The 21,120-nt window shown below is 31.1% G+C and overlaps 2 protein-coding genes and 1 pseudogene across 2 annotated transcripts; all 3 read right to left on the reverse strand.

The window, feature by feature from the left end:
- Positions 1-2,810: 2,810 nt before the first annotated feature.
- On the reverse strand, positions 2,811-3,491 carry LOC145052226 (uncharacterized). The gene has a single exon (XM_079000022.1). The coding sequence runs from the start codon at positions 3,489-3,491 to the stop codon at positions 2,811-2,813; it is 681 nt and encodes a 226-aa protein (XP_078856148.1).
- Positions 3,492-18,283: 14,792 nt separating this feature from the next.
- On the reverse strand, positions 18,284-18,751 carry LOC145052238 (uncharacterized). Its single transcript, XM_079000027.1, has one exon. It carries the CDS (start codon positions 18,749-18,751, stop codon positions 18,284-18,286), a length of 468 nt encoding a protein of 155 aa, XP_078856153.1.
- Positions 18,752-20,246: 1,495 nt separating this feature from the next.
- LOC145080627 (U6 spliceosomal RNA) lies at positions 20,247-20,336 on the reverse strand (annotated as a pseudogene).
- Between the last annotated feature and the right edge of the window lie 784 nt (positions 20,337-21,120).

Genomic DNA, 21,120 nt, shown 5'->3' on the forward strand with positions numbered 1-21,120 from the left:
ACTTATTATGTGTGTAACTGTTTGATCTCATCACTTTGTAGCTTCTGGTTTGACATCATAATTAAACAACCATATTACATGAAACAAAGTACAAGTTGTGATTTTAATTGATAGTTTTTGTGTTGAATATGTTTTTGGTTGTTATTTTGTGTTTTGACGTATATGTCAAAGTACAGCTGAGTATTATCTCTAATATTTTACTATTGTTATATTAAAATAATAGCAATTGTATTTGGGTGAAAAATGAAAAATGTTACATTTTAAGTCTAAAAATGAAATACTTTTGCAAGTAAAAACATAATAAAGGCTTCATTTTAGTGTAAAAAAAGGTAGTTTTTTTTTTTGTAACTATAAGAAAAAAAAAATTTGATTTCGAGTGTAAACAAGGTTGTAAAATTGGTAACTAAAAGCATGATATATAAAGGTTAAATTTGCAACTCTTTATGATAACCAACTGGTTGCTTTAGGTGCGTCGTTAAAGCCCCCATTGTGAAAATATTGGTTTAGGCGTAATGCATTAACCCAAAGAAGAACTCTGTTGGGCTAAATAGGCTTGGAGATGTAATCTTCAGCGGAGAGATGTTGGTTTCTAGATGTCCAAAAGTAAGGGATGTCAGAAATCCCTGTGGCTTTCCGTTTTCTTACGGGGTATTTTTAACGGACTACACTATAAGAGTCGTTACACCTATGGTAAAATTTTGAGATAAGGTGTTTACTATTTAGTGGATTAGAGTTTGTTACAGTGTATGATATTGTAGTTTATATATTTATGAACATGTTTTTTTTGGTTGAAAATTCATATGCTTTGCGAAAGTTAAAATAAAACAAAAATAATATTGAAATCCCAGTTTCTACTTATAAGGAGGAGATATCCTTGTCATAGACACCGAACTAAAATTTGCACGATTGCCTATAGGACCACATATCATCACTATAACTCTATAAATATTAAAAATAAAGATAAAACTATCTACGGATAACTTTTCGATGTAGGTATATAAAGAACTTTCTTTTTAAATAGTCTTTTGTAATGTTTATGAGAAAACTATAAATCTATCCATCTTATCTAATGATTTTTCGTTAATAACCAAAAATAATCTACCAAACAGTAGACGATTAAGGAACATATGATTTCGACTAAAAACCTATAACTTGGAGAGTTTCAGAGGTAACCTATGGTTTAGGGCTAGGGGTGTAAACGAGCCGAGCCGAGCCCGAGCCTGACCAAGCTCGAGCTCGGCTCGTTTAATTTTGAGGAAGCTCGATTCGAGCCTTAAAATGAAACTCGAGCTCGGCTCGTGAACAATTTAGTGGGCTCGTGAGCCTAAACGAGCCTATATATATATATATATATATATATATATATATATATATATATATATATATATATATATATATACTCGTTTACTAAATGAGCCTCATATTTAGGCTCGAGCTCGGCTCAGATTCGTTTAATTCGATCTCGAGTCAAGCTTCAAATGAGTTAATCCCGAGTAGCTCACAAATAGCTCAAATCATTTACACCCCTATTTAGGGCTAATGGGCTACAATTTTGGAACTCGTCTACAATTTGGGTACCCATTACCTAGAATATATGAAGTTAGAAAATCTCATTTAAGTCATTTTTAGGTGTTTGAAGTTATTAAAACGCCCTACAAGGCGACTCCGAAAAAATGTCTTCTTTATATAACGGTTTTGGAACTCATAGTATGATATTTGAGAGAAAAAAAAACAACACCAAATTTTATATTCCAAAAGAATACATTTTTTTATATATACTAATAAAAATATCTATGATATAATAGTCAAATCAATCCGAAATAGTAGTAAACTTCAACCAAACAACAGCCAACACCAAAAAAGAATGAAATAGTAGGTGATGGAGGGAAACAATAGGTTTGTAAGGCTCACCTACGGTTTTATTCATAACGAGCATGACTTTCATCTAAACCCGAAACAATACTAGTAGCTTTGTTGAAAGTATGTTGTATCTTAGTAACTTTACTTACGGTTTTGTACAATTTTTATTATTTATTTATTTATTGTAACAGGAGGTCAAACAGGAGTATAGTGACGAAACCGTAGACATCTTAGTCTAGGCTATAGTTTGGTTGGCTACTTTTAGGTATTGGCAAATTTTTGATGAAAATTAGTTAATGTCTTTATTAGATTAGTCATTTTCTCATGTTTTTTTTCCGGTGGGCTACCTTTTTGTTAGTTTCGGCTTAATAAAGTCGGTTGGTTGTAAATTATAAGACCATCCGTTATATTCATCACATACCACATATATGGTGGGTGCCACATCAACACCACATTCCACTACCACTAACACACCACTCCACATCATTATTTTTATTTTTTTAAATTCAAAAATACAATAAAATTACTTTTTTTTTTAATTTAAAAATTACAATAAAATTACATTTTTTATAATTAATCATATTATGCATTATAATACATGCTAGGACCATTCGTTTAATTTTTTCTTTATCCCAGAGTCGTGTAGCATATTTCACTACATGCCGTGTTTGCTTAAGGACTCCAAATGCCCTCTCGATATCCTTTCTCGCCGATTCCTGTTTTTTTGTAAAAAATTTTGCTTTTTCACTTCGAGGAACCGAGTATGCATTCATCAATGTAGAATAATCCGGGTATATCCCATCAACAAGGTAGTAACCGTATTTGTACGCGTGCCCGTTTACCGTGAACGTCATATCAGGTGCTTTGCCGGTCCAAATATCTTTGAAAAGTGGAGACTGACCAAGAACATTAAGGTTGTTGTTAGACCCCACTACTCCAAAAAAGGCATGTCATATCCACAAATCTTGAGATGCAACAGCTTCTAGGATGATAGTTGGTTCACCTATATCTCCTCGAGTGAACTGACTACGCCATGCAGTTGGACATTTTTCCCAAGCCACATGCGTACAATCTAGATTGCCAAGCATACCAGGAAATCCATGCCTCTCTTCATGAGCTGAATATAATCTCTCAATATCACGTTGAGTAGGTTTACGCAAATATTCTTCATGAAAAACCTCATAAACACATGCAAAAAACCAATCTACGCATTCAACTGCGGTCCTCTCGGATACTTTCAAGTATTCGTCAAATGCATCAAATGTTATACCGTATCCCAAATACCTAAGAGCAGCCGCACATTTTTGTATACTACTAAAACCCATTCTTCCTCTAGCGTCGGGTTTTTGTTTGAAAAAATCATAACGAGATTCTAAAACATTACTAATACGTAAAAATATAGCCTTATACAGACGGAAACGACGTTCGAACGAGTCGTCATTATAAAGACAATTATCGGCAAAGTAATCATGTACCAATAAGTCGTGTGCGACTTGGCGATCACGATTGATGACCGCCCTTGTACGCGCTGCATTCGAACTTTCTTCGGCGTGAACGTGTTGCACAACATTGAAGAATGTCTCGACGAATTCTACGTCGTCATCCGAGTCAAAACTTTTTAAAAATTCCATATGTATTGTGGGATCCATGTGTATGTGTTTTGTGGTTTTAGAGAATAGAATGGGGTGTAAATTTTGGTATAATAGAAGTGTTATTTATAATTAGTAAATTGTGTTTGAAAAAAAAACGGCCAAAATAGCCGTTCAACGGCCAAAAAATCGAACACCAATCAGCTTTCTCGTTTTAATCCGTCGTCAGGAACACGGAGAACCACGACCACGCCCGAACACGGAACGCGGGGGTGGTGTGCAGGATCCGTGCTCGTTGCCACATAGACCACGAGTGCCTTCGTGGTATGTATACCACAAGACCTAATAAATAAAAGGATGAACACGGCTTAAGAATCAATTAAATAGAATGTTTTTATGTTTTCTGTTTAGAAAGATGTTTTAAAATTATCTTGTTGGGTTTTACATATATACATAGTTGAGATATATATTCTCCATATTTAACAATCAAATGACATACATATCATAAAAAAAAATTTATTCTCGTTATCTAACATTAAAATGGCATACATGCAATAAAATGACTTATTCTCCATGTTAAATCCATATTTAACATGTAAGATGATTAGATTATCATCTCTAATAAATGAATGTTTTTTTGCGACATGTCATATTTTCACTTAATTTGCCAAATGTTATTTTTTTATTATTTTGAATTAATTTTTTTTCCACATGTCATTTTATGAGTTTTTTATTTTATTAAATTCCACATAATATTTTAATATAATAATTACAATAAATGTAGTAATAAATAGATATCAATTTTATTAATAGACTTACCTTCTAATTTCAAAATTCTCAAATTAAAGCTTATTAATTTCTTTTGTTTATTTATTAAAATTATTTGTTTAAATTTAAAATATATTAAAAAAAACATTTCAATTTTAATAGTCCATTATTTTTCTTATTTTCTTATAAATTTAAAATTCTCAAATATTTAAACTTTTATATCTAACGTTTTTTTTTTTTTTTAAAATTAACCCATGTAATAAATGGGTCTCACAACTAATTTTTATATTTTAACTAAGTGATTATTGTAAGAATTTTTATGAAGAAATTATGAGGAAAGGCTTTAAGAAATAACTAACTTTTTTTCTTTTTCAAACGTAGAAATAGATGTATATTGTCACAAGTCACAACCAAATGTTGACTGTGAAACGGTCTATAGCAGGTTGGTCAACCCTTTTTTTTTGGTTTCTTGGAACGACATCGTCAACCCTTTTAAACATTTGATATTTTAATAGTCGTCGTCACTGGTCAATTCTAACATTTCCAATGAGAGTATTTAAAAGACAAGAGTAAGAAATTTTGTCCACATGAAGTGGAGAAAGTCTAGGCTTTTTGATCAATAAACATGAACAACAAATAGTGATGATGAGGTTTTGTTTAAAACGTGTGGTGTATGTCCGAAAGTTCGATGTATTGTTACTTCCTTATTTTGAGCCATTTCCAAACATGACCAATAAGTAAAGATTTCTTTAAATTATTGTAAAACAAAATTGTTGTAAAGTATGAGGAATTATTTTATATTATAATATGAGTAATTTAGATAACTTTAAAATAATGAATGACACTGATACATGTTAGAATTTATCTAGAATCTTGAAAAACAATTGGAAACGGTCTATTGTAAAGTCATTGGTCCTTGGCTATCGGATTTGATTCAAAACTTATAGAAGACTTGATTTTGATCTTATATCATTCCTTGATGAATATTTGATGTTCATGGACTCGGTTTTTTAAAATATCTTTTACATATTTGAGTAAGAAAGTTATTAACAGTATAAAATTAAAATAGGTGATCAAATTTACTCTAATAAATAAAGAGTTTTTTTTTTTTTTTTTTTTTTTTTTTTTTTTTTTTTTTTTTTTTTTTTGACAAATATCATTTTGTGGTTATTTTGAATTAATTTCATTTTCACATGTCATTTTATGAGTTTTTCCATTTTAATAAATTTCACATAATACTTTAATGAAATAATTACAATAAATGTAGTAATAAATTAATACTAATTTCATCAATAGACTTACTTTTTTTTTTTTTCAAAATTCCTATACTAAAGTTCATTAGTTTATTTTGTTTATTTATTTAAATTTAAAAGATAAAAAAATCAATTTTAATAAGTCATTATTTTTTTTATTTTCTTATAAATAAAAAGTTCTTAAATATTTAGACAATTATATTTAATTTTTTTTAATTAACTCATGTAATACATGGATCTTACATCTAGTTATCCAATGTATATATAGTCCGAAGAAATAGCAAGATATAATAAAAAACATTATACACACACACACACACCCCATTATTAACAAGGAACCAATGAACTAATCATAAGCGTCGAAAATCATATTGATCAACAGCCAATGGAATGGATGTATACTTGTACATTGGACGCACATACACCGGATTATACCATAAACTCACCTAATTACCAAAAAAGTCACATCTTTTTTTGGTTTAATTTTTTCAAGCTACGTCATTTATCGAAAACAAACTTTTTTTTCCGAAAAAAACACACTTTATTTTGTTGTTTTTTTTTCAATATTTAAGTTTATTTTTATCCAAAAAAACTAATTATTCAAAAAATCTCAATTTTTTTCATCTATAATAAACATCAACATCAATTAAAAAAATTCAATTAATTTAAATTCACACTGTGAATTTAACATTTACAATGTGAATCTGATTTACTATTTTAATTCTTTGATCATTCACGTCAATATTGATATATAAAAAGCAAACTTTAAAAAAAAACCCACTTTGTTTTGTTGTTTTTTTCTCAATATTTAAGTTTATTTTTATTCAAAAAAAAACTAATTATTCTAAAAATCTCAATTTTTTGTCATCTATTAATAGACATCAACATCAATTAAAAAAACTCGATCAATTTAAATTCACATTGTGAATTTCACATTCACAATGTGAATCTGACTTACTATTTCAACTCTTTGATCATTCACAAATTAAGTGAAATTAATCTATGAATCGAAATATATTTCGATGTAATTTAATAATATTTTAACGTTTTGATTACTCATAAATTAGTTTTTTAAAATCAACAAAATTGATGTATTTACATTGTGAATTTGAACGGTATATAATTTAGTTTTCAGAACTCATAATGTAAATCTGATTTACTATTATTCACACTGTGAATTTAAACTGAAGTTTTTTTCTTTCTTAAACATCAATATGCATCTATGTTTAAAGAGTACCAAAAAATATGAATTTTGATATATTTTTAATTTTTTTCGATAAAAAATAGACCTTATCTTTTTAAAATATAAAATGGGTTTTTTTTTTTTTTGAAAAAAAAGCTCATTTTTTGTATATCAATATAGATCTTTATGGAAAGAGGACAAAAAGCATAAACAACGATATATTCGTTTTTTTTTTGATAAAAAACATGACCTAAAAAAGAAAGTAAGTTTGTTATAATCCGATGCATGTGCGTTAATTGTAAATAAAAGAGTAATTTTTGAGATCATCTAGACAACTATTTCACTGTCTCATTTTAGTACTTACTTTTTTTAGTTCGCATATCATCAACATAGCTTTTTATTTACATGTCCGTTGTTATCATTATTTTTTATTGTTCTTTTTGTTCAATTTTAGTCCTTATTATCAGCTTTCCATTTCCCAATCAATCAATTTTAGCTTCTGAACAACAGTACCAATATTTTTAATTGAAGTTCTATTTTTTCTTTAGAAAAAGCTCCTAAAATACAATGTCATCCTCATCGACCCCAATAAGCAACAACAATAAAACTTGATTTCAATGCAACTATCCACATTGGTATGATTGTGGGAGAAAATAAACACTTTAGATGGTTAGTTACAGAGAAGATAACCAAGTTGAAGTTTTAGTGATGCCCTAATTGAATGGTAATGTCGTCTTCTTATGTTTTTCATGGAATTTGTTAATTTATTACAAACTATGCAAGATCCAAAGAAGAAATGCAAGTTCTTTCATTGGATTGATTTCGAACTTCCAAATGTTGTATTTGAAGCTAGAAGTTACACAAAACAAAATTAATTTAAACAAAACTAAGGTTGACAATGTATTTAAAGAAATGATTGTGCACAGTTACAATACTAATATTAATCCTCAAAAATAAAAAAAGGGATTTAGAAGGAATTACGTTTAAAATAATTAGTAGTAGATGGATTGTATTTGGGAGTCTGGTTGTAATGATGTTCATTTACTTGTTTGTATAAGCAATTCATGTAAAGATGTAAATAATCCTGCAAAACCTTTTAGCCACATATACTACAAAATATATCCAAACATTAAATGATAACAAAATGTTAGTTTGTTTACTATGGAAATATTATTTATTTTAACATCCTCTCAAACTAACCATTTTGAAAACAACTATTTATAAGAAAAATGATCAAACAAACACAGTTTGTCACTAAGAATCTCATGCTGTGTAGACACTAGAGACTTAGTGAATATGCCTGCAACCTAATTAGAAGAACTAATATTAATCAATTTAACAACTCCTTTTATAATTTTTTCTCTTATGAAATGAACATCAATTTCGAAATGTTTGGTTTTATCATGAAAAACAGGATTCATAGCCAATTTAATGGCTGAATCATTGTCACAAAACATATTTACTGGAACAAGACTCTTAGAACCAATATCAAATAAAAAATTTCAAAACCCAAATTAATTTACAAGATAATGAACCTAAAGCCCGATATTCAGACTTTGTGGACGAACGAGATATAATAGATTGCTTCTTGCTTCTCCAAGAAATAAGAGAACCATAAAAATAAACCACATAACCACTAATAAACTTTCTAGAGAAAAGTCTCTTAGCCCAATCGGCATCTGAATAGCCTTTTAACAAAAGAGAATTAGACCGAGACTTTAGATAACTAACACCTATACCAGGGCTGAGTTTAAGATACCTTAATAGCCTCATTGCAACTTGTAAATGAGCTTTAGTGGGTTTGTTCATATACTGGCTTAAGACTTGAACAGAATATGCAATATCTGGTCTAATAATAGTAGGTAAATAAGTTTTCCAACAAGTTTTTGAAAATCAGTTATATTTTCCAATAAAACATCATTGTCATTATCAAATACAATATTTGACTTAAGAGGAGTCTTAACAGGTTTGCAACCTAGCTACCAAAATCATGATGTAGCTCCAAACAATATTCCCTTTGAGGCAAACAAACACCATTTGGAATATCCACAACTTCAATACCTAAAAATATTTTAATTTTCCCAAATATTTTATAAGAAACTGAGATTTCAAAAAATCTTTTACTTTGGTTATTTCAGACTCACAATTTCTAGTAACAATTATATCATCAACATATACCGACAATATTATAACCATCTTTCTAGAAACTTTAACAAACATAGAGTAATCATTATAACCTTGTTTAAAACCAACACTAACTAAAGAATTACTCAACTTTTCATTCCACTTATGTGGAGCCTGCTTTAAACCATACATTGAATTTGACAACTTACAAACTCTGTTGTCATTTCCATTATGATATCCAGGAGGTAAAACCATATAGACATCCTCTTCAAGAGAACCATATAAAAAGGCATTGTTAATGTCAAACTGATATAAATTCCAACCATAGTTAACAGCTAAGGTAATAACCACACAAATAATAACAATTTTGGCTACAGGAGCAAAAGTCTCTTCATAGTCAATGCCAACCCTTTGACTATAACCTTTAGCTACAAGACAAGCTTTATACCTCTCTATTTCACCATTGGCCTTATATTTAACTTTGTAAATCCGACGACAACCTATAGGCTTTGTATTTTTAGGAAAATCAATTATTATCTGTAACGTCTCATTTTTTTTACAACCAAAATTTTTTATTTTTACTAAGGTAAAACTTCACAATTTATAAATTTATTATTAAGAAAAATGTTTAATCCAAATTACATTTATTAAAAATCAGAGTATCATAGAAAACACGGAATCATCAATGCTGCTGATGAGTGTGTACAGTCTCGCCTTCGCCTTCCCAAAGCCACTGATGATACCTGAAACAATAAATAACATGGTAAGCATAAAGCTTAGTGAGTTTCCCCCAAAATACCCCATATGATAAACATACAAGCATGCATCGGGTCCACTCAGCCATCAGGATGGAATACCCAAGGTTTATTGGTCTACCACCTCAACCTAATCGCTTTTCTATAGCCTCCGTGCCTACATCTTACCGCCGACCCGTGCCGGGTATCTTGGCCTACAACACATAGCAGGACCGCCTCAACCCACTACTAAAATATGTCGACATATAATCAAATAAGGATCAAGTAGGCACATAATACAGACAAACAACAATCATACAACTCACTACCGCCTACTAGTCCTCTCACAACACACAATCTCGCTACCAGCTAACCTCTATGAAATGCGTAACCATAAGTACTCAGAGGTAAGATAGCCACCCAAACATATGACCTTACTTTAGAGCCACAACCAAACAAGGAACATGTAATAAAGCCTAGATCAAGAGTTCTCAGGCTATCCTACATTACTACATACAGTCCCTAGGGCACTCCACTAGATGATAACCAACAAGTACAAGTAGACATGTAGTTCTACAGATCACTACCAAATAAAAACATTCTATATACCAGGATACAAATCTAACAGACCACTACAGAACAGTAACATACTCGATACCAAGATGCAAATCTAACAGATCACTACAACATAACAACATACTAAATATAAGCATACTAAATATCGACATACCAGAAATGCATAATCATATATACTCAGAGGTGAGATAGCCACCCAGACAGGTGATCCTACTCTAGAGCCACAACCAAAAAAGGAACATGTAAAAGAGTCTAGACAAATAGTCATCAGTCTATCCTACATGACTATAAACAACCCCTAAGGCATCCCTCTACTAATAGATAACCACAACTAGTGGGTCGACATTGGTGCGTATATTAGGTCAAAAGGGCGAAATGTGATTTTCGTAACATCCCTAATGTATTATCGAATATTATAATGCTACGCATACGATTTTGAAATCCATTATCGAGTAAACGCTTTTATTGCGATCAATAGACTACGGTAATGTAGTAATTCGATAAAACACACGATTATTAGCAGGAATTGGGTAATGTTAATAACACAAGGTTTACATGTTCAAAAATCCATAAGCACGTTTTAAACATCATATGACCTAGTATTTTGTTGATACTCTGGTGGTTATTCTGGGAAAAGGTCATACATCAAGAAAACAAAATGTCATCGTGTTTAACGCTCATATTTTATATAACGAATTGAGAAATAGTGAAATTGTAAGGTTTTAATATAATTATTAATAGTATTAAATAACAATATTTTTGTTAGTTATTAAACCTTACCAATTTCTCAAATCCCACTACAATTTTATAGAAATGACAAACTTTTATAAAAAGGGCTAGGTTTTTATAAAAACTATATGAGACAAATTATGTCTCTTCTCTCCCAACATATCTCCCCATATCCAACATCATCATATCGTCTATATAATAAAGAAATCAAGAAACCATACCATGAATATAATAATCCAAATGCCTTACTTGATTATTTTAATCAAAGGACCTTACATGAATAAAAAAATAAAGAAAGCTTACCCTAAATTAAATATTCACAACACCTTACCTCTTCCTTTCCCCATGTAAACCACCACCACTCTTCTCTCTCCCTCTCCTTCTATAAATTCGGCCAAGAGGCCTCCCTCCCCACCATTTCGTCTTCAATCTCACTTCTATACTCTCTAAACTCTCCAAGAATTCTCTAGTTGATTCAAGGCTTTTGACAAGTGTTTTTGCAAGTCTTTTAGTAAGTGTTCCTCCTAATTTTTGAGATTCACCACCATCCATCATCATCTTTTGGTTATTTTCACTCATAATCTTGAATCAAAAATCCTAGGCAAGATCTTGAAGTTCAACGAAGTTTTGTCTTTCAAAGCTCGAATTCTACCTCATCTTTCTCACCATTTCTTGCCATCTTCTGGGGAAAGCACAAAAGGTCAGTTCATACCCCCTTTTATACTAGTTTTCACTCATTTTACACTTTATGGGGAGGTTACATGCCATGCAAACAAACTAGATTTTTGACAACATCTTTACACAAAGGTCCTAGATCTAATATATGTTGGATAAAACTTTTAACCTTTGGGTGATACTATATCATGCAAGTTTATGTTCTATTTATGAAAATATATACATATATACTTATTTTCAAAGAAAACCACAAGTATCGTTCCCTTATATGCACAAGTTTCTAGTATTAGATCTATTGTATGATGGATAATACATTTATACATTAGATAATATTATTACACATTGGATAACCACAAACCAACATTTTTACCAAAAGTCTAGTTTTGAAAGATTAAAACTTTACGTTTACACATTGGATAAAACTAATACCCCTCGGATAGTACTATTATCTATTGGGTAATGCCATTACACACTGGGTAACTAGCACACATTTGGAACTATACATTGAACATGGAAAAGCTCTGATTTCATTTACAACTAGAATTACATACTTTTGACGGGTTATGTGATACATTTCTTCAAGCACTACGCTAAGTCCCGGACCTTATAATCGTTAAATCTTAAGTGAGCGAGAGAATTGTGTATAGATCTATATGGGTTTGACAACCTGCACCTAAGCTGCTAGCTACAACAGACCGACATGTCTGGGGTGACAATTGTCTTAACATTTCACAACGTCCGAAGAAGCGTCGTGATGGGCAGCATTACAGTCGATAACTTGATTATATGGGCTCACTATAACATTGAATAGTAAATTCTAGTGCAAGATACAGTATAAGTATGGTTATTTACGTATAAAGAACATTTATAAGTATTTTTATTTACTTATACATAACATTTATAAGTATTGTTGTTTACTTATACACAACATTTATAAGTACGGTTATTTACTTATATACTACATTTATAAGTATGGTTATATACTTATATACTCGATTTTTGGATAATAAAAATCACATGACAAGTCACACTTTTATAAGTTTAGATGTTATGGGGACTTTTATTTTATCAATACTTTTGGATACATACTACACACATACATTCCTCTTTTACGCTAAAGGCGTACAAATACAAAACTCTTTCAAGACGAAGATACGATTTTCATCTACGGAAAAATATCGGATTTTTATACAACTGAACTCTTATGAACTCACCAACTTTATGTTGACTTTTAAAACGGCATGTAATCTCAGGAAAAAATTAAACTCGGATCAGTGGAGCTACTTTTGAAGACAAGACACCAAATATCATTACGAGAACTACTTTATTTGATAACATGCAAACCTTGTAATGTATTTTGATACTAAGTAACATTTAGTTCATGTAACTGATATAATCATATGGTATGATGGTTGTTTATGTTCTTGTTTTTCAATGTATACAATTATTGTGATACCGTATTCTCGTTCCACCTCCGGACGTTTTCGCCATCCGGTCTGGGGGTGTGATAGGTGCAAAACCCTTAAAACTAGGGTTTTGGTCTAAACAATGTACACGCGACGTACCTACTTAGTACACCCAACGTACGCGCCCAAGACCCGTCTCCTCAAGCATGCGTACGCCATGTGTACACCTCGAGTACGTACGACGTACATACCAAAATGCCAAACTTTTAAAATTCTAGGGTTAAATATACACCTTCTCGGATCGAGTGTTACATTGTCCATGTATTATTTCTATATAAAACTTCCATTTATTGATTCATAGCCTTAATCCATTCATGCTTAAGAGAAGCCTCATAATAAGATTGAGGTTCAACATGTTTTATTAAGGTTGGAAACAAAACACTTATTATAAGAAGTTAGATTGGAGTAATTAAGTGTTTTTTCAATGCCATATTCATATTTACCTTCTATAATATAATCACTAAACCTAGATGGTAGACAAGTTTCTCTCCTAGTACGTGTGAGACCAATAGATTGAGTATAAAGAGATTCATAATCTAATTGACTACTTTCCCCAGTCCTGACAGGAGAACCAGGAGAGTTAGAAGAATCAGCAGAACTAGGACCAGACCTATTAGATAAAGGCACATTAGACCCTTTAAACCCTAACCTAGTATCTGTATCTCCTTCTGTAGGACCTGTTTTATTAAGGTTCAAAGGAGAGCTAGAACCATCTAACTGATGATCCAGTCTCTGAATTCAATTAGAAAAACCATCATCAACAAAGTTTTCAGAAAGTAAAGGTTCATCATAGGAAAATGGATCAACCCCACTAGAACCATCAACATGCTTACTAAAAACAGGACTTTGCATTCTAAACGGAAACACAAACTCATAGAATTTAACATCCCTGGAAACAAGCACATAATTAGAATCAATACTTAAAACTTTATACCCTTTCTTTTCTATAGAGTAACCCATAAAAACACACTTTTCAAAACGAGCAGAAAATTTATCATTATTATTTAAGTTAGTAGAAAAACACAAACAACCAAAAACATGAAGATTATCAAAATTAAGAGAATTTTTATAAACCAAATCATATGGAGATGATCCTTTCAAGACAGAAGAAGCGGTTCTATTAATCAAAAACACTGATGTAAGAATAGCATCGCCCAATATTTTAATGGAACTCCTGATCGAAACATCATAGATTTTGCAACATTAAGAATGTGCCTATGTTTCCTCTCAAGAACTCCATTATGTTGTGGAGTGTAGACACAAGAAGTCTGATGAATAATCCCGTTATTATCATTAAAAGTTTTAAAACAAAAATTTATAAACTTAGTTCCATTATCAGTCCTTATGGTTTTAATAACAACTTGAAATTGATTTTTTAACATGTTAAAAAACGTAACATAATTTTGAAACACTTCTTCTTTAGACTTAAGGAGAAAAACCCAAGTAGCCTTAGTGAAATCATCCACAATAGTCAAGAAGAACCCGAAACCTCCTACACATTCAATCCGATATGGTCCCCACACGTCTAGATGAATGAGCTCACCAAGAGCCTTAGTAACATGAAGACTATTATGAAAAACATCCCTAGTCAGCTTAGATTTATGACAACCCTCGCAAGGAGGTAAATAAACATTATTAAAATTACGTTTATTTTTTATAATATTTAAATCTTGATAAGCAGGATGACCAAGTCTACTATGCTAAGTAAACCAACCTAGAGACACAACAATAATTTTTTGAAATAGAGGATTTATTACCTGAAATATAGGGATTAAGATAATAAAGTCCCCCAGATTGATTACTAGTCTCCACCGTCCCCTTGGACTATGAATCTTGAATATGAAAGTTATGTTCATTAAAAACAACTTCACATTTGTTGTCTTTACACAGCTTATGAACAGATAGCAAATTAACATTGAAATCAGGAACAACAAATACATGAAACAGAGTAAGAGAATTTGACAATTACATGTTTCCAATTCTATTAATTTGAGCAGATGAAACATTTGGATGACTAACCCTTAGGTTTAATCTAGACACATCAATAGAATCTTACAGATGTAACTCATAACTAATCATATGTTGACTAGCTACAGAGTGAACAACCCACTTATGACAACTAGTATTAAGAAAAGAGTTACATGAAATATCTTTCATATTGGCATTGACAGATGTCTCATCCAACCCTTACTTATTTTCACCAATAAGATTGAGAAACTTAACATATTACTCATTAGTCAAAAAATGACAATCATTACTGTTATCATTAGTTCTAGACCCAGGGGATTCAGTCGGAAAAACAAAAGTTAAATTACTAGAGAAACATTTTTTTTATTGTTAGCTTTAGACCTTGGCTTATAGTTCTTTGGATATCCTATTATTTTGAAACATTTGTCTATAAGACCACAATTTTTACACTGTGGTATTTGACCTTTAGATTTAGACCTTTAATGATCAATAAGTTTAGACATAAAATCGGAAGACATGGTTTTAGAACTCAAGTTCAAAGAACTAGAACTATGTCTTTTATTGGATTCTTCACGAGACACTAAAGAGAAAGCAATTTTAACTGAGGGAAGAGGTTCCATTAATAAAATGTGACTTTTAACTTGGTTATAATACTCATCTAACCCACTCAAAAACTACATTAGTTTCATAAGATTTGAATGATTCTTAAAACTAATAGCAACTTCACAAGTACACTCAATAGGTTTAGTTAATCTATCAAACTCTTTCCAGTAAGAATCAAGTTTGCTAAAATAATCAGACAAGGACTGACTACCCTGAGTGAGAGAATTAATCTTTTGATGAACATTGAAAATAACAGAACCATCCATTTTATGATAAGTTTCGGAAAAATCGTTCCATAAATGATGCGCACTTTCAGAGCAAGCATGATTAACATACAAATTTTCAGAAATAGATCCAAGAATCCAAGAGCAAGTGATATCATTATCACATTCCCATTTAGACTCTTTAACAGAATCATTAACAGGTTTCGGAACAGTTCCATTAGTAAAACCAAGTTTGTTACGAGCTTTTAAAGCTCTAACCATAGAACTGCACCATATCCAAAAATTTCAGTCCCTAATAGCTTGAAAATAATGACACTAGTTACAATATTATCAGAAGGATAAACATATAAGATGATCATCAAAGTTCACAACAGGATTAGGTTAGGATCTTTGCCCACTAGGGGTTTCAGTCATATTAAGAAGTAATTAGTAAAGAAAGAATCACTAAAAAAACACAGACTACCGTGAAAGCCTTAGAGTCCAGTTGGTCACCATGGTACGTAGGGGCCCAAGACAAGCAATCACAGTGTCAAGAAAAAAACCAATAACAAACAACTAGAAAGTAACTGGCGTACCCAAGCCAGTCAGGATCTCCTAGAATAATAATAAGAAAATAGGGTACAAGAAAACCTCAGAGTGAGTCCAGAAGAAACAGATAGCAAATCAGAGAACCGATCACTCTCAGATCCGTTCCCTACTAAGGTTTATCGGTGATGAACTTCGACCCTTAAAGAGTTATTTCAGATCAGAAAGATTAATTGACCGATTCGGTAGAAGAGAACAATCTCTACCGGTCCAAATAGAAGAAACAAAAAAACGGTCTTCTAGGTTTGTAAGATATACACAGAACACTTGCAGTAACCAAGATCAAAGAACATATCGATCAAGAACAAACGATTGCAACAAAGGCGAACAGAAACCCTAGATTTTCACACGAATCGAAGAGGATCTAGTTTTCAATAGGAAAACTAGATTGAAACAGTTTGTGAAGACTACAAAAATCAGACAAAAATAAAGAACAAACAAAAGCAACCGAAACAGTTACCTTGATTATCGAAGAAGACAAAGCGTCTACGAATGAACATTGACAAGAATCGGAGTCTTACAACTCTAATACCATGTAAAAACTTGTAAAAACACGATTTCAAAATATCACTGTCTATTATATCACTTGAGGATTAATAGACCGGTGGTTTTCACGTACTTACACAGAAAACCTCACTACAACAATCCTATACTACTCTCAAAATGAAACCCTCAACCTAATCTAACACATCTACAAGAACAAATGAAAGCTTGTTACAAACCCTAAAACAAACCCTAATCTATATACATGAACTAAGACAGAAAGAGAGTGAAAGTGAAACTGTTCGAGTGAATAATGACCCACCATCAGTCGTCCAATCCTTATGTACATGGGTGACACAGGATCTTAAGATCCGCGTGCAAACTCGGATGAACTTGGGATATATATATTCTGCCCCCTCAACATTCCATAAATAAACCTTCAAAACCTTTTAACCACATATACTACAAAATATATCAAAACACTAAAAGATAATAAAATGTTAGTTTGTTTATTATGAAAATATTATTTATTTTAACAAGATGTTTGATCATAATATAACATGTTGTTTTGGATCTGGTTTTCCGTTAGGTTTATATAAAAGTACAATGTTGAATAAGTCTTAAATGCCAACACACTACCATAAGTTGAAAAGGGTGATATATTACATCATAAAGATCCAATACTTTACCATAAGTCACAAAAATTATAAGTTTGAAAAGTAAGGCATATTACACACAAACATATTCATCAACATTCTAAAGTTAAGATTGTAGGGTCTACATAGGTTAGGATGTTGGAACAAAAAGACATTCATAAAGTACGTCAATTGTCAAAGACTATGAATCGCTAGCAAGCAATGTCGGTGGAAGTTGTCATCCTACATGCATCAAACCTTACGGTTAAAATTAACACTTCAAATTCCAAACATTATACAAAATTGAAGTAGTATATACCTTAAAATCGATTTCATTTAGAGTTTCTCGAAGTTTTTGGACGAAAAAATATGGCTTTCCCACAAAAACGATGTTGCATGACTTAGATGACCATACAAGAACATTTTAAGAATATAGAAGACATTAAAAATATGAATAAAGACGAACGTATTACAAATGCAACACATGGTTTTCATATCGTTAACGTTTTGTCTTAAATTGTGATGTTACCGTGAAACTAATACTAACCAGTAATAAAGACTAAAAGTGGACAATTATTTTTAACTACAAAATAAAAATAAAAGACTGAAATTGGAATAAGAGAATAGTTACAAAGAGTATTTCACTTCCGATAATTTAAAAGTTAAATACAATATTTTTAGGCAATCTAAAGAGTTCTTTTTTTTTTTTCAATATTAGGGAATGACATTGATAATTCCCAAATAAAGAGGAGAACATAATTTGGGATTTGACCCTATGAAATTCTCACCGGAAAACAAAAGAAAGATTTTTACAGAACAGAATTAACATCACTGAGACGACAATTCTCGCCGCGGCGTTGAGGTCCAGCTGGACCTCGCCGGAGTACAGACATAGCCCGGCAACGGACTTGCACGGGGCGATCGAATGGGCAACTCACTCAGAAGGTTCCCGTCTTTATCGTAATAGATTACACCGGAGAAATCCAGGGGCTGACATTTATCCCCCATCAGTATCTCCTTCCGCCACAGCCCGTCGCTTCCGTGCTCACCGCCTTCTTCTCCCGTTCTCTTCATCCGGTGGCGCAACTTGATCGCTTTGTTGCTTATGGAGGAAATTAGTTTCTTCGGCGTCCCCGATGAGATCTTTGTATTGTTTTTCAACTTTTTTGAAGCTATAATCGTTTGCTTGGCGCAGAGAAGCAGAAGAGATGTTATCGATTGCAAAACGCCGGCGGAAATACGCTTAGACTTGACGTCGCTGGAGCTACCGCCGTCGTTACCGAGTTTACTAGCCATGTCGGAGGAAGGGCCGTGATTCCATTACTTGGAGGATGAGGGTATATATATAGGTAAGAGAACAACGAAGGTGACCGGCAATACCCGGTTATTCTAAAGGGTTTGACCGGAGTAGAACATTGAATTTATTTCCTTTTTTCTTCTATAAACATTTTAGGAAATAATAAAATATATATTTTCCTTTTTAAATAATGATTATGACTTTTATGCTCTTTCTATAAAAACTAAAAAGTATTAATTACATTTGTACCTAGTATATAAAAGATATAACGTGGCAAGTATACTTATATGTATTATACATATTAGCCTATAAGAAATAATATATAATAAACAAAGATATAAGCAGTTAAATGATAGAAAAACCTCGAACAACAGGAATCTATAAACGTGTATATAGAATGTTGTTTATATTGTATTTTTAGCATGCACATAAAAGGTTCTAATTAAACTAAAAATAAAGATAAGTAGATAACCCACCATTTTGGGTCATTAGTTTTTTTTCATTAGACTGAATATTATGGGAGGAGTGCGTATTTTATCAATTTAAATTTCAACAACACATTATTAAAACGAGAAATTAAATATTATCTTACTTTTTGTTCCTACAAATCTTCATATCTATTTAAATAATGACACGTGTCATATTAGTATCCTAAAATATCTTTAAATTTTATTAAATAAACATTAAATGTTACACATACCACAATTTAATTGGTTAGGATGAGGTAAGAGGATATTTAATTTCTCTATTAAAATATAGAAGAAAAAGTTTGTGTTTGCTACTTTGCTTCCTCGTTCCTCCTTTTCATTTTCAAATGGGGATGAATAAATATAAAATAATGAAAAGATAACTTAGAAATGTGATTAAAAAATAATCAACACTTTTGAAAATTAGGTCAACTTCACTTGAATCAAATTGCCACAACTTCTATGGTGGTGGGTATCTCTATAATATTCCACAAACCTCAGCCTTCCAATATATTATAGGTGTCACATACCTAGTTTTTTTTGGTCTATTTTTGTTATTAATTAAGTAAATAAAATAATTTCCGAAGTTAAGCTATTATCTTATTTATAATTTAATAAAAAAAGAAAAGATAAAAATAAAATATTACTTAAAAAAATATAACTTTTAAAGAAATATATAATTAACTACATATTTTATGGTGGACTTCACTGTGAGTCTATGAATACAAAAAATTTAGACAAAATCTTACAAATGATGCTAATTCTTTTCATTTTTTTTCTTATATGGTACTTGTGAAACATTTTTTTTTCGCATGTATACTCCATTTGGAGCAAAGATGTATGTAAATATTTTATCATGAATGTCCATTAGATGGATCCTTTGAGATGAAATAATTTTAGATAACTATTACTTTTATCATTTTATGAAACCCGCCTAAGGGACCGTTTGTGAAAATTTATCCAATAAACATTTGTGAAATTTTAAATAAATCTATTAAATTTTGTATTTTCTTGAATGACAAAATTAAAAATTTTGAATCATTTCTCGATTTATATGTGTCATTTTTGCGCAAAGGTCATGTTAATCTTCTTTGTATCGTTCCAATTTTATCGTATGTATTAATTATCATGAATCAAATTTTGTATTAATTACCATAAATCAAATAAAAAGGCAAAAAAACTAAAATATAGAAAATATAATTTTTATATAAATAAAAAAATTACCTTACAAGGTTTAATCATCATACAAATATATTTTATTTTATATATAAATATTTTTTGTCTAGACTTTATCATAAATTAACACTTATACAAATATATTTATTTTTATAAACAAACAATAGGATTCGTTATTATTTATGAAACACAAACCTTTTAAACATATAAAATATTTTTATTTTCCTTTAAATAAAATGAATTTGTTACGACTCAATTTTCATAACAAAATTTTTATTTTTGTTTATTCAATTAAATTAGAGTGTAATTAAGTTTTGTGGAAAACATGATGTCAATGCATGTGTAGAGTCACATCTTGCCTTTCTCACGATCCGGAGAAGTATTTGAAAACATTTGTAATCAACTGGGTAAACATAAACCTTCGTGAGTTCCCTAAAATACCATACACCACAATACATATACATGCATATACATAATGGCCTTCAGCATAAAGCTGGTATGTCCCTTTTTCGCCTTCAACGTAAAGTTGGTCCATCCCTTTTACCTTCAACATAGGCTCACCCTTTGTGAATATATAGGCTCACAACACTTAATGTTGATCTTTCCATCAACTCACCCATTGGCCTTCAGTACAAAGCTGGTCCGCCCACATATTGGCCTTCCGCACAAAGCGAGAAAGCCTTAGCCCTTAACAAATCATATTAACATATAAACAAATAGCATTA

Source organism: Lactuca serriola, chromosome 1 (assembly GCF_051521515.1).
Source record: "Lactuca serriola cultivar US96UC23 chromosome 1, Lser_US96UC23_V15, whole genome shotgun sequence".
Lineage (NCBI taxonomy): Eukaryota > Viridiplantae > Streptophyta > Magnoliopsida > Asterales > Asteraceae > Lactuca > Lactuca serriola.